General features: G+C 31.6%; 2 protein-coding genes across 2 annotated transcripts; one reads left to right on the top strand and one right to left on the bottom strand.

Moving 5' to 3' along the window:
* Positions 1–7,960: 7,960 nt before the first annotated feature.
* LOC131848510 (pre-rRNA 2'-O-ribose RNA methyltransferase FTSJ3) lies at positions 7,961–15,598 on the bottom strand. Its single transcript, XM_059198398.1, has 10 exons — positions 15,462–15,598; positions 14,619–15,376; positions 14,108–14,257; positions 13,567–13,686; positions 12,948–13,109; positions 10,689–10,896; positions 10,287–10,547; positions 9,564–9,782; positions 8,915–9,114; positions 7,961–8,465 (listed from the first exon to the last, which is right to left on the bottom strand). The coding sequence occupies exons 1-10, from the start codon at positions 15,526–15,528 to the stop codon at positions 8,040–8,042; spliced, it is 2,571 nt and encodes an 856-aa protein (XP_059054381.1). The 5' UTR covers positions 15,529–15,598; the 3' UTR covers positions 7,961–8,039.
* An 866-nt stretch (positions 15,599–16,464) lies between these two features.
* On the top strand, positions 16,465–20,529 carry LOC131848393 (probable Bax inhibitor 1). Its single transcript, XM_059198224.1, has 5 exons — positions 16,465–16,750; positions 17,686–17,912; positions 19,315–19,541; positions 19,734–19,904; positions 20,353–20,529. Exons 1-5 carry the CDS (start codon positions 16,704–16,706, stop codon positions 20,383–20,385), a joined length of 705 nt encoding a protein of 234 aa, XP_059054207.1. The 5' UTR covers positions 16,465–16,703; the 3' UTR covers positions 20,386–20,529.
* Positions 20,530–21,341: the final 812 nt, after the last annotated feature.

Raw genomic sequence — 21,341 nt, 5'->3', positions numbered from 1 at the left:
GCTGCCATGTGCGCTTCTTCATATTTATCCATAAAAAAAAACAATAACTACGAGAAATATAATCCTTTGCCATTTGCATTGTTTAGGGTACTTCCTAGATAAACTGCTATCTAGCTGCCCTCACTCACATCAGTATTGTAGAGTTATACCTAGGAATTAGTATAGTAGTAACGCAACGATGTCTGGGAAAGGTTCAGTAGTTGGTTATTTTAAAAATAAGGAAATTTAACTAACTAGCTCTGCCAAGCAAGTACCTATGTATTATGTGCTTCTTTTTAATAATTAAACTTGACATATCTTTTAAAGAATAAATGTATTTTGTTATAAAATAGTAAATGAAGAAAATAGAGGTAATATATCTTTTTAAGAAAAGACCATTGCTTTGAACTCTAGGGTTCAGTGAATTTGAGGTTTGATTAAATAAAACAAAATAAGTTATCTTTTCTTTATTAGCTAATAATTATTACACAGCGTTATGCGTGTTTATCTTTATGGAACGAGGTGAGAGTGTGCTGCAACCGTTTTGTTCAGTTTGTGCTGAGTTTGTAAATAATCAGTCAAAACGTAGGTAGCTGTAATGCGTACATGCAGGTCGTCATGGTCGGTCGTCGAACTCGCTCTACTCGCGTTCAACTTATTTTTAATCTACATTCGAAATAGAAGGTTTGTTTTATTTAAGGTTATTAAAATGTGACATATATTAATAAAACAATAAATAATGAAAAATTATATTTGTTCACGAAGTCATCGTATTTGGATCTTCTGGAAATCGACATTTGTCGAAGAAAAGGCAGGCAAAGAAAGAACTATATCTATATATAGTTCTTTCTTTGCCTGCCTTTTCTTACAATAGCCTTTATGATAATTAATCATATATTAGTGACTAGTGGTTATCTAATTTATAATATCTCTATACTATATGTATAGTTTTCCAAAAAAATATTCTTAGTGGCTACTTACATCTTTACTCTAATGATGTTAACCGCAAATGGCCCTAAAGCCGTAAAACATTTTCATCAGATAAAAAAAGGAAGCAAATGCAGAGGTCATCTGAAACCCGCGGAAATACTTATGGAATAGCTAAAGAGCAACACCTGCCTAACGAATACCACTACAGTCTATGAACACCACAAGGGATTCAAACCTCGACTTAGGCCGTCGTGATTTCGATCCCCGTTTGAATTTTGAATCTAACTTCAAACAACAAAGACATTATGTGTCTCTTAGAGAATTTAATTTCAACATAAGCTCGAGTATACTTGTAAAGAGACGGAATTGAAACAACATGAAAACGAAGAATACACAATGAACGACAGCTCCGCAGTACGTCACCTGTTTTATTGTCGAGCTGTCGCTGTAAAAACTTCTTTACGGTATTTGTAAGAAGAGTGGCGTCACCTTCGGTGGTCCTATTTTAGAGTCCATTTCGGCTAACGACCGCTCACGTGGGGTTAATCGTGGTTCACCTGCGGTTAACTGTGTGCACATCGGCTTTGTTTGCGACGCTTTGCTAGACCTTACCGCAGAATCGACCGTGAACGTGGTCGCTCACCCGCGCCGCACACTAAACTTGCGAACTTTATATTGGGCGGGGGCGGTGGAATGTCCACGAGATTTGCGACATGTCCCCTCAAAGAGGCAATCCATCTACGACTCGATGAGTTTCAACACGACACTAAACTTTAGGGTTTACTTAAAATAAAGGTAGTTTCAAAATCCTGTTAGTTGATTCACTTATGGACAACATTGAAGGTATCACTGATATTTCTTTGCCTATAAACAATTTATCTGACTTCTGATGAAATTGTAGTTACATTTTAAATGGGTATGTAAGTAGTTATATATGTATATTCATAATGATAGGTATGCATATTTCACCCAGTTGTATATTTTGTAAATATTTTTATATTCACATCTGATTACCATTATTTTTACTTTGGTGACAGTATCTTTTCCTGATTAAAAGTATTTTTAAATATAGGTACTACTAATAATAATATCAGTATAATTCACACAGCGTCATCTAGTCCCAAGGTAAGCATAGCTTGTTATCGGTACTAGACAACTCATATAAATACATAGATAAATTTTGTTTTAATAAAATGAAGACAGGTTTACTCAAGCAGAGGGCTTTGTATAAAGTGTACCTCAATAAAAATAGCGAATGCACTGTAAGGTATAAGGTATTCGCTTACATCTAGAAACCTTAAGAGAACAATGTTAGCATTCATTTTAAATTAACCCAGTAATATTTACATATTTATTATTTTACCTATAATATTAAATTATTAAAGTACCTACTATTATATGAACTGTATACTATTTTACTAATTATTTACAGAGGGACATTGTGCCAAATATCTTAAAAACACAACGCATATAATTGTTTCTAAATAAATGGACATATGTGCCACAAGATATGTAGGTATATTGTATTTATAAAAACATCTAGTTGTCTTACTAGACACTGTCTGTCTGACTAGATGTTTCGTATGTTATCGTAGTACTCTACGATAACACAAACTCTGCTTAGCTAGGGACCAGATGGCGCTGTACAAAATGTCCTGATGATAACTTTGTACTCAAGTTACGAGGGAACAAATAATCTTTATACTAAGATTTTGAGATGTAGTTCGTGAATTATTTCCTTAACAAGTAACAACGTTCTCTTGGTCTGTTAGATGGTCGTACATGCTCCTTATACTCTTCTCATATTATGTCATTTATTATAATTATGATGCTGTGATATGAGGATTACATTAAATATATAGATTCTCGTGTATCTCGTTAACACTGCAGTTGTAATAATAATATTGACCTCTTATATATAATCTATCAAGCAAACAACAAAGGATTTTTAAAAATTTAACATCATTTCGCGTACATACCATATTATTTTCTCCTTTTGGCAATGGGCTTTTGTTGTCCAATACGCTACTTTCAATTGACGGGAAACAGGACAGGTAAACGAATAGGAATTTAGGAAAGGGTTTAGTGATTATGAACTACAGTTTCATACTACAGTGCAACCTCGATATAACAAATCGGAGGGGAACAAGAAAATATTCGTAATATCAAGTAATTCGTTGAACTGAGGTTTGTTATGTTGAGGTTAGGTTGGTCTAAAATTCGTTATAAAGAGGTAAAAGAATAGTGCATGATTTTAATCTTTTACTGTTTACATTCAAACCACTTTCTTCTGAAAACTTATCTTTAAATTTTAAAATTGTAGCCAATGTACTTGCGGGAATCCCGCACTTATTAGCTATGTCAAATTTTTTCGTCACAGGATTTTGGTCAACATAATTAATGATGTTTCGCTTTTCTGCGACTGAGCCATTTTAACTTAAATCTTTAACAATAGTGACGAGCAGAAGTGTTTACATTACTTTCCATTAAACATCAAAAAACAAAAAAATACTTTACGAACAAAAGCGTATCGAAACATGTCGAGACATAAATCACATTATAAGATTAAAGATAAGATTAAGAGTTATATTATTGGTGGGAACTTTATATAAAGGTTTTGGGTTGACAAAATTCGTTAATTAGAGGTATGAATACTTTTTCTTGATAGTTGAAAATTCGTTATAAAGAGGTTGTTCGCAAAGAATGTTCGCAATGTAAATGTATATTTTATATTGACTCTTATGGACAATTCAAGGGGATTACGAAGAATTTGTTAAATCGAGGAAGTCGTTATATTGAGGTACGTTATATTAAGGTTGCACTGTATTATTATTAAAGCTAGTAATTTGTAAAAAGAATGTTCAGGATGAGTGAATATAGGTACATCAAATAGATGTAGGGAATGGACCTATTAAACAAATGAAATCGTATGTTCTTGAGTATCTTAAATGTCGTATCACTATGACCTTTATGATCGTTAACAGGATTTCTTTATTTTATAAAAGTAGGCCTTGTACCTATTTAATAACTTTTTATTATTCTCACTCTGTGGCATCAAGACTCGAGGTCATTTATGGAAGAGTGTACCTATAGGGATAAGGGAGGGACGTTTGGCGTTACTGAGTGGAATGGTACTCGCGCCCGCGACCTTGTGAGGGCGAGGTCACACCACCCGCGTCGCCCCGCTATTCTCCCGCACCCGTCACCAACTACCTGCGCCTCGCGGACGTCACTCGGAACTCTCATGCCTACATAGCATAAATACAGATATAAGTATAGCCAATCCAATCTAGTAATTTTAATTTTGGGACATAACACGACTTTAAGAAAATTTTATAATACTGCTCACAGTTAACATGTATTGTTGTTACTTCAACTAGATGTATGAGCTACTCCAACTCTTCTGCGGGTACAATCAACGCAGGCAGGATCACCATTCCATTCTCGTTCTCAGAAAAAATATACCTACCTATTAATAGGAATACGCAGGGCCGGATTAACCATTAGGCAGAGTAGGTACTTACCTACTACCGATGGTTGGGGGTTCGATTCCTCGTACGTTACAAACATTTGTATTCAAAAACAGAATTGTTTGTATTTGTCTGTACATTAGATTAATAGATTGATAATATAATTGTGCAAGTCCATACTTATTAGACTTAGACTTAACAATACTCTTTTCAAGAATTTTTTTAGAACATTTGTGGCCCTAAGCCACGAAATAATCTCTCTGAGAATAAGTCTAATAAACACAATGTTTTCTCAGCTCAGAAAATTATAGATATATCTTCGGAATACATTTTATAGCTACTAACAGCTACTTTGTAACAATAGTATTTTATATAAACTGTTATAACATTATCTGTTATAAGGCCTGTTTTTTATAAATTGCGATAATAATATAATTTCATGTCTTGGCTATAAATTATTTTATTATACATATATATAACAAATTGTATCACATAAAAAATTTTTCACTGCATGTAAATAGGTCTTTATATATAAGGCAGTTCATTAGCTCTTACAGTACGTAACAAAGCATATTGTGACAGAAGCGGCAACATCAGCTAAAAGCCCAAATAACCCAAAACGCATTCATTGCATTTATTAAAGATATTTTATGTATGAAAAATTTATACTAAATGGTATTTAGGGCCACAAAATTCCATCATTATCGTAATGAAAAGTGGCGTATTAAAGCCATATTCGTCAGGTAGGAGTTGGTGATCAGCCGCACTATAAATCCATCCGCGGGTTTGTACACATTCCCATTTTCGTTTGGTGAAGCTGTAAAGGCCATCTGCTGCTAATAACGTTAAAATAGTTCGAAAATATAATATAATTATGAATGAGATACCTATTTTAATTTATATTTAATTTGCGACCAGTCCCGTCTTCACTCGTATAAAAGGTACTGTTGTGTATTTATTTTCACTTTTCACTCAATTTCCACCCTAATTCTTGCGGAAAGTAATTCAGTTTCATGAGCATTCTACCTGGTTTTTGGTTAAGCTTACAAATGTCCATCTGGAATAATGTATGTACAAGTATTGTTGTTCTTGATAATACATTCCTACACATAAATTACCGTACCCATAGCCAAAAAAGAAGTGATGAAAGCCTCTCGTATACGGAATATTGAAATAGAAGGACTGTACTATAGACATATAGAAAAATCATTTTATTAAGTACGATTTGTTTGATGCGATGGGTAGGTAGTAGCAGGCTATTGGTCGGGTGGGCTGGAGTCGAGCGATGACGGCGGTCCGCGGCCTTGGCCGTGATCATGCGCTCGATATAGCCCGGCCACCGCCACCACCCGCCGCCTACCTCCTACTAAATATCTCCCGGTCTCCCCACACCACACCTTTCTCTTCCTTCAGAATTTCTGATGTTCACCGGATAATTCTAGAGCCGTTTTTAAGACTATTAAGTAACAGGCCTCATTACCTACATACAGTATATCCATGTTAACCCACAAAAGTAAAATGAATGAGAATAGAATAGATTTGGATGCGCATGCTGAAGTCTTCCAACAAAACAACGTAAGATGTATTCATTATTCATTCTATCTTTATATTAAAAGTTCAGACTCTCATAATTTTCTATATTACCCAATTACTTTTAAATTACAATATATCGGAACATAAAATTAATAAAAGCAATATGTAATATTATCTCTTTATTGGCCTTTGCAACTAGGTAGGTACAAAAGAGTCCAATTGTTTTATTTTCTTTGTAACAGAGGCATTATATGGCAAGTACTTAATGACTAATAATACTGTTTATGTCAGTACTACACATAATTAGTTATTATTAACACAAAAGACTGTAGAAAAATGTATAATATAATTTAGTAGGCTGACTGCGTAGTTAGAGCGAATCAGAATTAGATACCAAGGCCAAAAGACCGAAGTGATATCATTTATATGGCGTGCCTGTCCCTGAACTCTGTTAAGTGCGAGTGACGCACGTGGCTTCAAATATCACCCTGACCTTCCTCGTAAAAATAATCTTTGTAACGTCAGGTAATGGGCCCTCACCCCAATGTAATTGCTATGGGTCAACATCATTATTGAATTATGCTACACACGATAAATTATTATGGTCAATTGGCCACACATATAATAATGATTTGTTTCATCATGTGTAATTGATAACGTCCCACGTTTCTTATATATAAATTTAGATCACAATTGTGATTTCAAAATTATTATTCAGACGGTATTAGTAGTTAAACAGTTTATGTACTGGGCAAAGATAGTATAATACTGATAATACTTGATCTAAGCAATGACGGAATGCATGCGGTCAGATGGAATTACGATCCCGTATCGCGATTTCGGAGTCTGTCTAGCGCCGACTGGAGGAGAAATTTATCAAAATAATAAATATTTAAGAAAATGATAAAATTAAACAAAGGTAGCGGAATAATATTGGTGATTCAAAAATGTCGTTCGACAGTAATTGTAAAACTATAATATATTATTTTTATATATAAAAACGAACCCTATTTCTCTTGGTCACGGCCACTCCCTTATTTCGTTCATCGTATTTTTTTCTCTAGTACGGAACTACAATTTGTGTAGAATTCCAGGAAATTTAACAACTATATTATATTCGTGCGTGTCACCGCTCACGCATTTACTAAGATGGGAAGTCTTCTAACTAGTATTAAATAGTAACCGAGACTTAGCTCATGTTATTCATACTTTTTTGGGTTAAGGCCTGGGCCTTCACCCCAATTCTCTGGGAAACTTCCATGTTCAGAACAATATTAGAACTTATGTAACTTTCGTTGTAACATTGTCAAAATACTGAACAAATATAACGTGGTACATATAATTAAAAAAACATCATACTAAAAAAGTAAAACTGCGGTATTAGTATTGATCATATGTATGAAATACATAATTTGATTTTGTGATACTTACCTGTAATATAACCTTACCTTTTTTTTAACTTGGTGAAAATCCCTCATGGAAACCCGCCCGCCCCGGGGGAGGCAAGCGGGTACTGTGAGACTCCTACTCACTAAAAACTCCAAGATGCCCCTCATCCAACGCCATGTGCCGCAGTCGCGGGATCGAAATCAGTCCACCCCGCGACGGATATAACCTTACCTAGCGCAAGGTTGATGTCGAACAATCAACGATTATTTATCCGACAACCTGACTTTGTCCTCGGTCAATATGACTATTATTTGTATATTTAATGCCTATGTTAGAAATTGTTTGAAGCAATAGTTTTATTTGCATATTTTTAAATTAACATATTCTAGTTTTCATTTTACCGTTTTCCAATAAAAATTATGTATTAAACTTACGTTAATTTTTACTTTTATAACTATGTACGAGGATTTAAAATGTGTCCTCACCCTCGTTATTGAAATCATAGATCGATGACGATAAGTTTTTTCATGAAATATTCAATTATGTACACTGTTTTTAAAATGTGACATAACTTACAGTAAAACAATTTTCCCTCAGGCACAATTAAAAATCTTCAAATACCATCTCTGGTAGCTGACTTCTAGGTTTAAAACAAAAAATATTTGATAATTATCTGTTTATTTTTTTTTATAAAATTACTTTTGAAACATATAGGCACATAATAAGTATAATTAATTATTATTTAGCTTTCTTCCCTTTCTGTTTTGTAACTTTATTGGACTTCGTCTTCTTACCGCGACCCTTTGTTTTCTCCTTGGCCTTCTGTGCACGCATGTCTTTCTTCATTCGCGGGTCCACTACTCTGTATTGCCCCTTAACTCCTTTCGGCCTTTTCATGCGTTTTGCGGTATTATGTTTTTTGGCAACGACATATGTAATCTTCTTCTTCCCATCTGACTGTGCCTTTTTATACAACTGTCTAACTTGCTGTGCTTTTTCTCTTTCTGATATATCAGCATTCTCCATTACTGCTTCCACTTTCTTTTTCGCTCGCTCCATTCGCTTAATCATACGTTTCTTCTTCCTAGCTTTTGCCTCTATTACTTTTTTAATAGGCCTTGCATTTATATCCTGTAGCCTATTTTTGTACTCTTCTGTATATATCTGAAAAATATCAATCAAAATTTATAACTTATTAGTATGTATGCTGTACATAAAATTGCGATTGGAATATTGGTTAGAAAATGATATATATAACTAATGACGAAAGGTCTATAACATAAGCGGGTTTTATCAACTTCCATTTAGATATTTAACACTTATCGTAATAAGTACTTTGTAAATCATCAAAACTGTTTTATGTATTTATATAACGTCGAAGAAGTACATAGTAAAACGAAGAAGTATATGGTATTATTAATGCAGTTAGTAAACTAACCAATCCTAAAGTTACAAGTTTACTTGAACCGAAATTATTTCTATTTTTAGTTCATTCTCGTTCGTACAATAAATATTTGTAGAATCGTTTAGTCGCCTAATACAGGAAATAGAACAATCTTATACGTATCCAAGATACAGACCAATTTTTTGTAATTCGTCAAATCTTTAATTACCTCAGGCACTACTACCGGTTTCCTCATATGTTTTTTCTCGTCTTCTACAAACCAATCCGGAAGATTTGTATCATTAAATGCATAGCGATTCCATGCATCGTCGATTAAATCTCTCTTGAATTTCTTAGATGTTGCTATCATAGTACCTAATGCTAGCGTCTCTGCGTCCATTTTAAGTTCTTTTTTTAACTTTTTCAATTCTGGAATTATAAAACAAGTACTGTAAACTTCTTAAACGTAAATTATATGTTATCATTAATGTTTACAAATTCATAGCATAAACTAAAAAATACTGTTTTATGGAACATATTTTAGCCGCCAAACAACTTTGTATGCTGTTTTGGTTGTGGGATACAAATTAGGCAGTGAAATTACAGGCTAAGAGGTCGTCTGGAATGGAAACGCATGAGTGGTATTGCAGGTGTCACACAATAACGTGATGTCCGTAGTGCTGTTCATGTAGGTATATACGCGACGATAATCGCTTACCGGCCTTAGGTGGGCCGTCAGTTTGCTAGCCATTCCAAATACAATCCATACAGCATTACACAAGTTTTTGTTATGATACCTACTTCTCTTCTATTTACATTATTTATAAATTATTTGCAAAACAAAAATAAATACAAAAGAGTATTTAACTTATACCTACCAGGGTCCTGGGACACAACTTCGAAACCATCTTTTCTTCCAGTTCGATTACCACCTTTTCCATTACTAGGATTGACAGTCTCCTCCACATCATAATCACTGTCAGATGTATCATCACTATCATCATCATCAGACTTCTCTGTATCACTTAACCTTCTCTTCATGCTGAAGTTCTTTGATTGAGTTGTGGCAATGTCAGTATCTTCAGAAACTTTTTTTCCTAAAGTTAATATTATCATAAATAAAAGAAACGATTATTCATATTAGTAAAAAATTATTTCTTGTTTTTATTTTATTCATATAAACTTAACATAAGCACTTTTGAACAGTCATATTTTCTTTGATTCTACCACTCATTTGATATGCAGCATCATCACACATAGAATGAGTAATGAACTTGTGTTGTTTTTTTAAATAAATGTTCAGCATTATATTTACAGCAGTTTGTCCCGAAAGTTGAATAAGTAAGTAAATAGTTACTTGAGTAACAAAGTTATACGTACAGTGATATATACAGTCATAGTTATCAGAACAGACCATTACATAAATAGATCGTATAGAAAAGATAAATGTACTCCTTTGCCCATTTTGCCCGCTGGGATAGCAACAATGAATAGAGACAGTTTATCACTGTTGCTTTTAAAATCACTTCTTCTATTATCACTTTATAAGAGCACATTCAAATCAATACATTTTCAACAGAAATATAAAAAACGCCTATAACCTTTTTCTTTGTATGTTTCAACCATTTTATCTAAATCTACACCCTCGTCACTTTCCTCATCCATTTCATTGAAGCAGTCCTTTTGAAACCATAATTCTGCTTTCAAAGTCCTCTTCGATACAGGATCTGTATTGTCCAAATCTGTCAGCAATGGATTATTTTTCGGTATAGTTGGAGTTCGGGTCATATTACTGTTCCTCAATGTGTTCAGTTTAGTCAATTTATCCATTTTCTTTGATTCATTATCAGAATCTGAGAATGCTGTAATAAAATAGTGATGATAAACTTAAAAGGTTCTAGATTTTCAATGAATATTTGATATTAATAATAATACAATTAATTTGTAAATTAATATGTAATTAACAGCAACTACAATCAACATATAACAAAAAAAATGTATACCTAAAGATTCTTTATCTTTTTCATTTTCCGAATCAGATTCCATCTCTAATTCACTGTCAGAATCTTTATAGTAGAGTCCTGACGAGTCCAATTTTGATGATTCCACATCATATTTCATGTATTTTGCCTTTATTCTAGGTTCATCATCTGACTCGTCACTGGCATCCGCTACTATGTCAGGCCGCTGGTCAATAATATTTGCCAATTGCTGGAAATATAATATATATTATTATTGTTTATTTCTAATATTGTACATCAAAGTCATTTTTATCTATTTGTCCACTTTCGTCATCTAAGTGACACAACACACTTTCATTTGTATGTATATTTAATCTTTATTAAATTAATTAAATCAGGATCTTTATTTTTGGCCACTTGGTAATTATTCCAAATCCTTTCCTCTTGTATGTAGTTTATAAAAATTAATATGAATGAAGTTTCTAAAAAGTCATGTTCAAAGATATTAGACTTAATATCTTTGAACTGATAGACGGATTAAGCCGTATTAATCCGTACTCATCACTATAATATTAATTTATATTATTCACTCCATTAAATTGGCAGTGATTTTCATTAAATACTAGCTGACCGGCGAACTTCGTATCGCCTAACTGTCGATTCTTTATTTTTTAGTTTATTTAAAACTTATTCTGCTATTTGGGCCGTCGGGTCGAAATTTATAAAACAACTAAAATTATATTAATAGTCAATAAAAAAACAATTTCACTTTCTTTTTATTATGGTGTTGACTTATTATAATTTATTTTATTTTTACTTATTCGAAATTAAGTTTAAATTTATTTTTATTGTAGTACTTTATGATACACAGTATTCTTTAGGTGAATAATGGCAACTTCATCAATAGTAGGTGCATTAAAATGTTCTGCTAGTTGCCCCACAGGAGTTTTATCAGCTCTAATAACAAATGTGATTATCAGATGGCATCATATCTTTAAATAATATAATCAATTGATTGTATTGATGAAAGTGATATAAGTTTTATAACTATTCAAGTATTAACCACTTCACTTTATTGTTATGTGACAATGTAGATTGATTTCTTGTGGAGAATTGCCTTGCCTTGTAGTCGTTATCCGGCACTGGTAACAGAGAACTTGCTCTGTAATATTTGACTTTCTATCTAGAGTGTATTGTAAAAAAATATATGGAATATAATAGTTATGGTTAATAAACATTCAATAGCAAATACTATTACAACCCTAAAAAATCTGCATGAAATTTTTTCAAACTATTTCGTTGCTCCAAATAAAATCATTTGACGGCGGTTGTTGTATTGTTGAATATTGTTTAAAAAGAATATGGAGTCTGTCTCTATTCCTAAAACCAATGAGTACAATGGCTCTGGAGGTGGAAGCAAAGGTATCAATTTCACATTTCCATTTGCAACAAAATTCGTTAGTTTCATTTTTGTATTTCAGTGCCTAACAATATGGCAATGAGTTCATAGGTCCAATAGTAACACAGATACTGTAATCAATTAACCTATCGCAAAAGAAAGCAGCTCGATTCAAACTTGCAACATTATTAGTCGAATGTCGCGCTTCGCGGGTGTATATTGCCCAAATTCTTTCATGTTCATTGCGATTTTCATGTTCCTGGGCAGTATGATTAGATGAGATTCGTTGCATTTCGGGCTCTTCATTAATTAATTTAATTAATGGAACTTGCAGACCTTAGACTTGACTGTAGAACATTATGGAGGCATATCTTATTTACAGTCTGAGTTACAATCACACAATGCTTTTAAAATGTTTGTCTTTTAGATTTGTAGTAATATTATAGATGATCAATGAGACATTTACATTGCAAGTGACATTTTATTACTGACAACATGTTTTTGACTAATATTGACACACGCCTTCTCGGAACCTCTCCACTTACACTTGAACTTTATTATATGGTATTAAAGTTCAAATTAACTTTTAAATATCATTACGAAGCGTTTGTATGGGAGTCTTCCCAGAACCTCTCCACTAATATTTGAACTTTATGGTATGGTATTAAAGTTCAAATTGACTTTTAAGTATCATTAAGAATTTTTTGTATGGGGTTACAGAAAAGTGTTGTTTTTAGGCATTTTTTTAAATTTTTCTCTCCGTAAGAACCATTCTCGTACCTCGAGAAATATTTTAAAAAAAGAATTATCGAAATCGGTTCAGTAGTTCTCGAGATTAGCGCCTACCAACATATTTAGCGATTCATTTTTATATTATAGATTTAAATTACAAAGTGACTTACCTTAGCATTTTTTATATCTGATAGTTTAAACATATCATGATTTTCCAATATTGGTCCATCATCACCTTTCAGCACCATCTTTAGATTCATCTTTTCTGCTAATTTCTGTCGTTGCTTGTTTAGCTGCTTTCTCTTTCTTTTTGATAATCTCCTTTCTTCATCCTTTAATAAATTTTATCATATTACATTAGTTCAAAAATAAAATGAGAATAAAATACATTATACCAATCATGACAGCCTAGGTGGTCTAGTGGTATAGCTCATAGTAAAAATATTTGTATTCATGAATACAATTGTTTGTATCCATCTGGATGTTTTCTATGCATATTATGCAAATATGTTATATATATCTAAGTATTTATATTAATTATCAAATAGCTATAACACAGGCTCTATTTAGCTTGGAGCTAGATGGTGTTGTGTGAATTGTCCAGGGATATTATTATTATTATGACCCTACCAAATAGTTATATATACAGTCATGGAGAACACCATAAATTCAACACCAAATAATTTATTCTACCATTAATTAAAAAATAGTACTACTAATAAACACTGTTTGAGTTATTATAAGAATAGCAATTAAAGTATAAACTTTCTATTTGAACAAAATACAAACCTGGAGTTCTGCTATTTCTTCATCAACTTTATCTTCATCATTCGATTTTTTTTCTTCAGTACCATCAGTATTGATTTCACCATTGATCACCTTCTCTTCATTTTCATTGGATTTACTTTCCTATAATATGAAAATAATACTTAAATACATACACCTTATAATGATTTTTATGGTTGTCATTTCATATATGAAAAGAATATGTTTTTTATAATTTAAAAATAAATATAAGAAAGATATAAGAAAAATAATGCCAATGTCAAAAATTTATTGCTAAGTTTGACATTTGATAACATGGCAGTACAAACCTAAGGAAATATGATATACATTTTCTATTTTAGGAATTATCTAATTTTGGTAAATGTTACAAAACATCTTAATGAAAGAAACAATAATTTCTTTACTAGTCACCTAGTTCTCTACTAGTAACACCATCCTTGTTAATAATTGTGTAAATGAAAACTTAATCCAGCAAATAAACATAGCATTATTATTGCATACATAAACAAGGTAAATAACTACATAAGTTTATTTATAACATTACCTGTGATGTCTTCCATTCTTTAATCTGTTTCAACCAGCTTAATAATGCTTTCAGATCTTTACGACCAAGAACTTTAATGTCTTTACAGCATATTTTGATCTCCTCTGTTGTTTTAGGGTGTTGCTCAATATTAATATCATCAATTACAATCTGTAAATATTCAATATTAGTTTTAGTATATGTGAAGTATTACAGTACTAGACAGAAGAGAGGATAGTTACCATATTTATTTTTAATCTGTAGATGTTATGTAAAACCTACACAATTCTTGATGGTCCTACAATATTAGTATAAAGTAACAGCTAAATAATATAAAACTCAGAGAAATCATTATGCCAGTAATAAGACACAAGTTATCATTCTTAAAAAACAAATGGTTGCCAATTACCATTAAATGTGGCAGGGTTATTGCTATCCCAATTAAATTAAAGCATTGTTGTAATAATAATTGACAGATTAATAAATTCAAATATTATAGGCTTTAAAAAATATTATAATTAGATTGACATACCTCTGAGCACTCTTGTAGAAGGTCTATTGGATCATCTTTAATTATAAACTCAGACACAGGAATTTTATGATGTGTTGTGTAATCATTCTCTTTATACCCTTCAGCTTTTGCCTTCTTTTGTTTCTCAGGATGTAATATATTGTTATGTTGTTTTTTAACTATTTCTAAATCTTCAAACACATGTTTGGGATCGAGAAATTTAGGATCAATAGTATCTGGTGCAATATATCCTTGGCAAACAACAAAAATTTCAGACGATTCATTACGGGATGCCTGTGGTTTTGTGGCATGAACTTTTTTGAAGAATTGCTTTAAAACCCACAGTAGGGCATGATAATCTTTAGACCTAAAAACTTTTGTAACAAACCAACCATTCTCCCTCAAAAAAGAAGTAGATAGTTTTAGAGCACTCAATGTAAGACATGCTTGTTGGTAGGCATCATGGAGCCAATTTAAACCTACATTAGGGGCACCATCATGAAGTACAACATCTGCTTTCCATGTTTTAATTTCTTTTTTAATGGCAGTTTTGCATTTTTCTGTTGTTATATCTTGTGTAAGACCAATACAGCCAGGCACAGGTTTGATGGGAAACAAATCAACTCCAATAACAAGGCTAGATACAGGCATGTTCTGATGTGCCACCTGCATCCAACCACCGGGCGCGGCGCACAAGTCGATACATACTCGAGATTTTTGCAGAAACCCAAATTTCCTATTTAGCTGAATTAATTTAAACGCAGCTCTGGAACGATAACCTGTAAGAAATGGTAATATTAAGAAAAAATGTGGTCAGTAGTAGTTATAGTAATAACACAAAAGAATAGAACAACAATAAATTACCGGTTTCCTTTGCTAGTTGGTAATATTTATCTTTTCGTTGTTTACCAACTTTGGTTTTTTTCCCCATTTTTGTAAATAAAGAACATGAAAACAGTTGTGGTAGCTAACTTTGAGGTTATTTCTTTTTTTTTTCTAGTTTCATTACGATTTAGAGATGAAAATAAACATATAGTAACATATGTGTTTTTGAAGGCTCATGTTCATTAATTAGCACTATCGTCTTTTGATTTCCATTATAAACATCATATCTCTTATTATTATTAGGATCAAAATAAAAAAATGAAAATTGCTCTTTTGATTTTCAAGCCGTTTTTTAATATCGGTAATATTTGCACGATTTTTATATTTATTGTTAGATTTTCATATAACAAAGTAAATTTAAACGATAAAGCTATCGTTAAAAAGCATGCTCGTTTTCATCAAACCGCTTTATTTGAAAATGGTTTGTTATTTATGTGACATATGTTGTTTGTTCTAACTTCTAGTTTTGTCATAATACTGTCTGAGACAGCTCAGCTCGTTTATCTATATCCAATATATGGAAGTCATAAATAAAGCTATGTTTTTGCTTTTTTTAAGCTTTCGATGTTCAACGTACATCCTTCACGTTATTAATGATTTGTGTAATGTTATAATACCAGTTTAGAATATGGTGTTGTGTACAATGCAGTAGAATTCTAAAACTTTTTCACGATCTATTATATCATATTGACAACAAGGCGCAAGTAGATTCAACATCTACGCTAACATGAAAATTAAAATAATAATGAATTGCTAAAAGAAGTTACAAAAAACACTTTAACCTTATAAATATAATATAATAGAAACACCTATATTACAAACACGTGTGTTAAAGTATTTAAAAAATTGTTAGGATATTATTTATGATTAAAAGAGCTGGTACTCTAAGTCATAAAAACCATTTATTAAAATGAATGCCCAACACCACGTCAGTCTGATATCGTCACGTCAAGTTATGACTTATGACGTCATTTCATTAAAGAAATATCTGTCAGAACTCGCAAGAAAATTACGTTCGACCCTCTAGTTTGTGAAACTGTCTAATTTTACCTCACCAGATTCTTTAAAATCTTCTGAATAGTCTAGAATTATTTTATAAATTTATAATTTGTAGTTAAAATAATACTTTGCATATAATTTGTGAAATTTTACTTGGAAAATAACTGTTTTAGCTAATTTGGGATTGAGTAATATCAATTGGGCATTGGTAATATCTTCAACATGACGCCCAACATTCAAACATTCATAAACAGCTTTCAAAATAGACTGTGAGTATATATCCTCCGTAATTTTTCTTGTTAATCTATATTCTACGCCATTAAAATTACCCAGATATACAAATTACTTGATATACGTCTCTATACTCGAGTCCGAGGTCACTTTATTCTATTGTTTTCTAGAAAACTACGTATGTCTGTTATTCTTACTGCATTTAGTAAACAATCATGGCATACTTTTTTATCGTTATTATTCATAAAAAAAATCTAAAAATAAGACGCAATTAAAATTATGTTTATAAAAGTATAAATTAGTAGTGTTATAGTTGAAAGAGTATGTTTTAATCCAGTCAATGTGTATGTATGTATGTGCAACATTGTAGAACTTAATAAATAAACTTTTCTTTACTGTGGATAGATTACTCTAAAAATTAATGTCTTATTGTTATAGTACCCACAGTTCATAATTAATAAACAGTTTAGTCTCCCGAGATAGATTCTGCATTTCTGTGTTAATGTATATAACATGTATGCAAATTACACTGATGTACACTTTCTACTATGTAATACATATGCAATACACATTTGTATTCAAATAGATGACAAGTAAAAATTATTTCTTAGTCTAAATTTGATACTCAATGTTTTCCAAAATTAATAATTATATCACAGGAAAAGATAGAATAGCTCCATTACTTTAATACCTTTGAAAGTCTATATTTGTATACCAGTATAATTAGTGTAAACTTCAATGATTTCCTACATCATAAATTCATCCATTTTATAAGTAATTTGCCCCTCATGGCTAGATTTCTCAACTTATAATAGTGGTACCATATACTTACAGTTTTGTTATTGATTTAATGATTTATATATATCTACTTTTTAATCTATCTACAAAATGCAACAAAACTAAGATCTCTAATTACTAGATATAAATTATAAAACATTTATTTGATTTCTATTATTAAACATATATTTTTTAGTGAACAGCCAGTACGCCAGCATCTGAAAAATGTCTATGGCACATTAACAATGACATGTGGTGCAGCCACTGCTGGAGTGTTTGTTGACACATACACCAGATTCCAAGCAGGATTCCTTTCAGCAATTATTGGTGCTGGCCTTATGCTAATGTTGATTGCCACTCCAGACAATGGCAAAAACACAACTTTACGTCTTGGATATCTGCTTGGGTTCGGATTAACATCAGGTATCGTGAAAATTATGCTTTAAATCAGCATTCTCTAAACTAGATAGGATCTAGAGCCAATAAAAATGACTAAATTCATTGGGGGCTTCAAAATATTTGTAAATACAAAAGCAGGTATAATATCATTATTTTATCATTGAATGCAACACAAAAAACATAATAAAAATCTTCAATGACTTGAGAATAACCTTGTGTAATGAAATCTCATTGCCTTGAATGACAACCCAATAAACAACAGTATTAGCAGAAAGTGTTTGAAAATCCCTATTATATGTTTGGGGAATTCCCCTAGTGCTCAAACAGTGGCGTGCGTGGCGACACGTAATTGGTTACACTCCTAAAACATTTGAATTTTGTTGCCACAAATAGAAATAAAAAGTCCTGTCAGCAGAAGAGAAAATGATTTGCTTTATCAAATCATTTGGAATTGCAAAAGTCATATTTCTCTCTTCAAAAATGTTGTTATTATTTAAATAAAGAAAATAACAAAATAATTAGCGAGCCGCATCAAATGCATGCATGCCGCATGTGGCTCGAGGGGCGTGGTTTGGACAGCTATTTTTATAATATTAGTGTGGTTTAGCTCCTCAACAATTTTAATTTTATATATATATTTTTGTTAACACAATTGACAACTGTGACGTCATAAGAGAGTGATATTGCATAATGAAATAAATGTTAAAATGAAACTTATATTATATAAGCTACCTTCACCAAGCTAAGTTCACACAGGTGTCTTAATGTTTTCTACCAAAGTATTGAATTAGTTCATAAATAGAAATAATCTTTATTCAAATATACTAGTGCATGTAAGTTTTGAATACTAATATAATTTTAATTATACTACCACTCATTTGGATTGCTGACTCATTACAAGAAGAATAAGAAAGAAACTTGCCTGCTGGACTTTAATAGACCAACAGGCAAGTTAATAACATAAACATAATATAAAATTAATACAAACAGTTAAATAACAAAGTTTACATAAGTAAATCAATAGTTATTTGAGTAACAAAATAACTTAATAATAGTTATCAGAGTAGCCCCACCAGTACCAGAGTATAATGGGTAAGCTAGCTATCACTGCACTCAATATTTTAGGGAGCCCCATGACCCGTCCCACGTGGTGTCGTGAGCCTGTCTGGACATTTAAGGGAACATGATTTCAATGATGAATCAGTCAATTACCATAAAATTAATTACTAACTTTAGTCAAATGCATTTAGGAGAAAAAACAGTTTGTTTTTATTACATAAGCCTTTATTAGTGCAATCCCTAACTGTTGATATTGTTAAACAAATATACATCATTATTCAATATGGTTATGTCATATTTAAAAAATATAAATGTAATATATAGTATAATGGACAAATGTTATTATTAAAAAAATATTATGTTGCAGGAATGAGCTTGGGTCCACTATTAGAGTATGTCAGCGTTGTTGACCCCTCCATAATTGTAACAGCACTTCTGGGTACCACTGTTGTCTTTGTGTGCTTCTCTGTAGCAGCCATGTTAGCTGAACGTGGCAGCTGGTTGTTCCTCGGTGGCCCATTGATGACTTTGTTTACATCCATGTCTCTAATAACATTAGTCAACATCTTCACACAGTCACATTTCCTGTACCAAGTAAGTGTTCATGTATTATATTTAATTATTGTTTATAAAAATACAAGGGATAAAAATGTTAATGTCCATATCTGCCTCATTACTCTGGTTCTTTGTGAATGATATTTACTTTATAAAAAATAAAAACACTATACAATTTATTTATTGGATTCAGCATTGAAGTTTATACAAACGTGTTCAATATTTTTATAGGCTCACCTTTACCTTGGCCTCGTCCTTATGTGCGGCTTTGTACTATTTGACACTCAACTAATAATCGAGAAACGCCGCATGGGAAATAAGGACTTTGTACAACATGCTTTGGAGCTGTTTATTGACTTCATTGGTGTATTCAGAAGACTGCTTATTATTTTAACACAAAAGGTAAAACATTTCAAACATATAATAATAATAGTGATACTTGATTTGTACCTACCATATAAATTATAATATGTAAAGGAAAGACTACATATAGCAATTGAAATGAAGTTGTTACCACATTTAATGAAAGAAAATATGTTTTCTAAAATTAATTATTCAATGGATTTGTGAAGGTGCTTAGTTTATGTTATGACTTGTAATATGTAGTTTTGATCCAGTCTTTTGTATTAGGCGGGCTTGTTACAAATAATAAACTTTTGCGTAGTCATAACGTAAAGTTAATTACCAAATCCCTAATTTAAATCTTTGGTACACAAGTGCCATATAATGAAGATAGAGTGAATCATTAGACAAAACAAGTATTTTAGCTTGTTTGCGCTATTAGTCTGAAGGCACTCTGTTCAATTGTTATTTTTTTTATTGAAAATCTGAACATATTTTTTATTTACAGGAAGAACAAAATCGTCGTCGTAAACGTGACTAAATGATGTCATTTAAAACCTTTCAAGCACCATCAAATTCATTTATTTTAAATAAATATATATACTATAATATTATGTAACATATTGTGTGTTAGGGGATTTCTAAATTCTTTAGTGAAATAAATTTATTGGAAATGATTGGAATAAATGTTTCTTTAAACCATCTTAATCTCATTATTACAAAATCCTCATAATGATGTTAGTTCTCATAGCGAATATTGAATATATAGATAAAAATCTTAGATTACTGTATACATACTCGTATATCATTGATATGTAATATTATCTTATCTGTGATATACAGTTCCTGTACAGGTGGAATATTATAAAATATCATAGAACAATAATAAAAAAGATTTATTTTATTTTATAAAATTGGTGCCATATACAACGTGACGATCAACTATTATCATTACCTAAATAAAAAAAGTCACTGACAAGCTTTCTTCTAAAAACAAAATTATTAACAGCTATTTTGTATTTAGCTATAAGTTGTCTAACTATTATTCTAAAATAGAGCATGTACATATCAACTGTACCTAACGTCTTAAAGACAAGGAACACTTGAAAACCATAAATATACAATTATATTTTAAATGCGGGCAAACGTGTAGAATAGTTTAGATATAAAATATTTATGTTAAACTAGCCTAATTTTTTTCGATAAATATATCTTTATTTTGTATGCAACTGAATTGGTAAACAAGTTTGATAGGTAAGTGGAATCTGTCACGCGTCACCTACAGGTACGTGAACAGCATCAGAATTCATGTTATCTGACGCCCGTGGTATTGCACATGCATCACCATTCTGGTCCACCAAGGATTATTATGAAATAATCCTTGGTGGACCAGAATAGTGATCGAGGCTCGAAGAGTTGAGATATAACATCATTATTATATGTCAACTCTTCGAGCTGAAACACAATTCAGATGGCATCCATTAATTACGTGAGTTG

This window comes from Achroia grisella, unplaced genomic scaffold (assembly GCF_030625045.1).
Source record: "Achroia grisella isolate CSIRO2021 unplaced genomic scaffold, CSIRO_AGI_Agris_v1 utg558, whole genome shotgun sequence".
Lineage (NCBI taxonomy): Eukaryota > Metazoa > Arthropoda > Insecta > Lepidoptera > Pyralidae > Achroia > Achroia grisella.
Note: the sequence above shows the minus strand (reverse complement) of the source record. Positions and strands in the feature narration are given on the sequence as shown.

Coding starts and splice junctions, on each gene's coding strand:
- LOC131848510 (XM_059198398.1), bottom strand. CDS start 15,528: ATGGGGAAAAAAACCAAAGTTGGTAAACAACGAAAAGATAAATATTAC. Junction 15,377..15,461: donor CCAACTAGCAAAGGAAACCG/GTAATTTATTGT, acceptor CATTTCTTACAG/GTTATCGTTCCAGAGCTGCG. Junction 14,258..14,618: donor TTCTACAAGAGTGCTCAGAG/GTATGTCAATCT, acceptor GAATATTTACAG/ATTGTAATTGATGATATTAA.
- LOC131848393 (XM_059198224.1), top strand. CDS start 16,704: ATGACGCCCAACATTCAAACATTCATAAACAGCTTTCAAAATAGACT. Junction 17,913..19,314: donor TGGGTTCGGATTAACATCAG/GTATCGTGAAAA, acceptor ATTATGTTGCAG/GAATGAGCTTGGGTCCACTA. Junction 19,542..19,733: donor AGTCACATTTCCTGTACCAA/GTAAGTGTTCAT, acceptor ATATTTTTATAG/GCTCACCTTTACCTTGGCCT.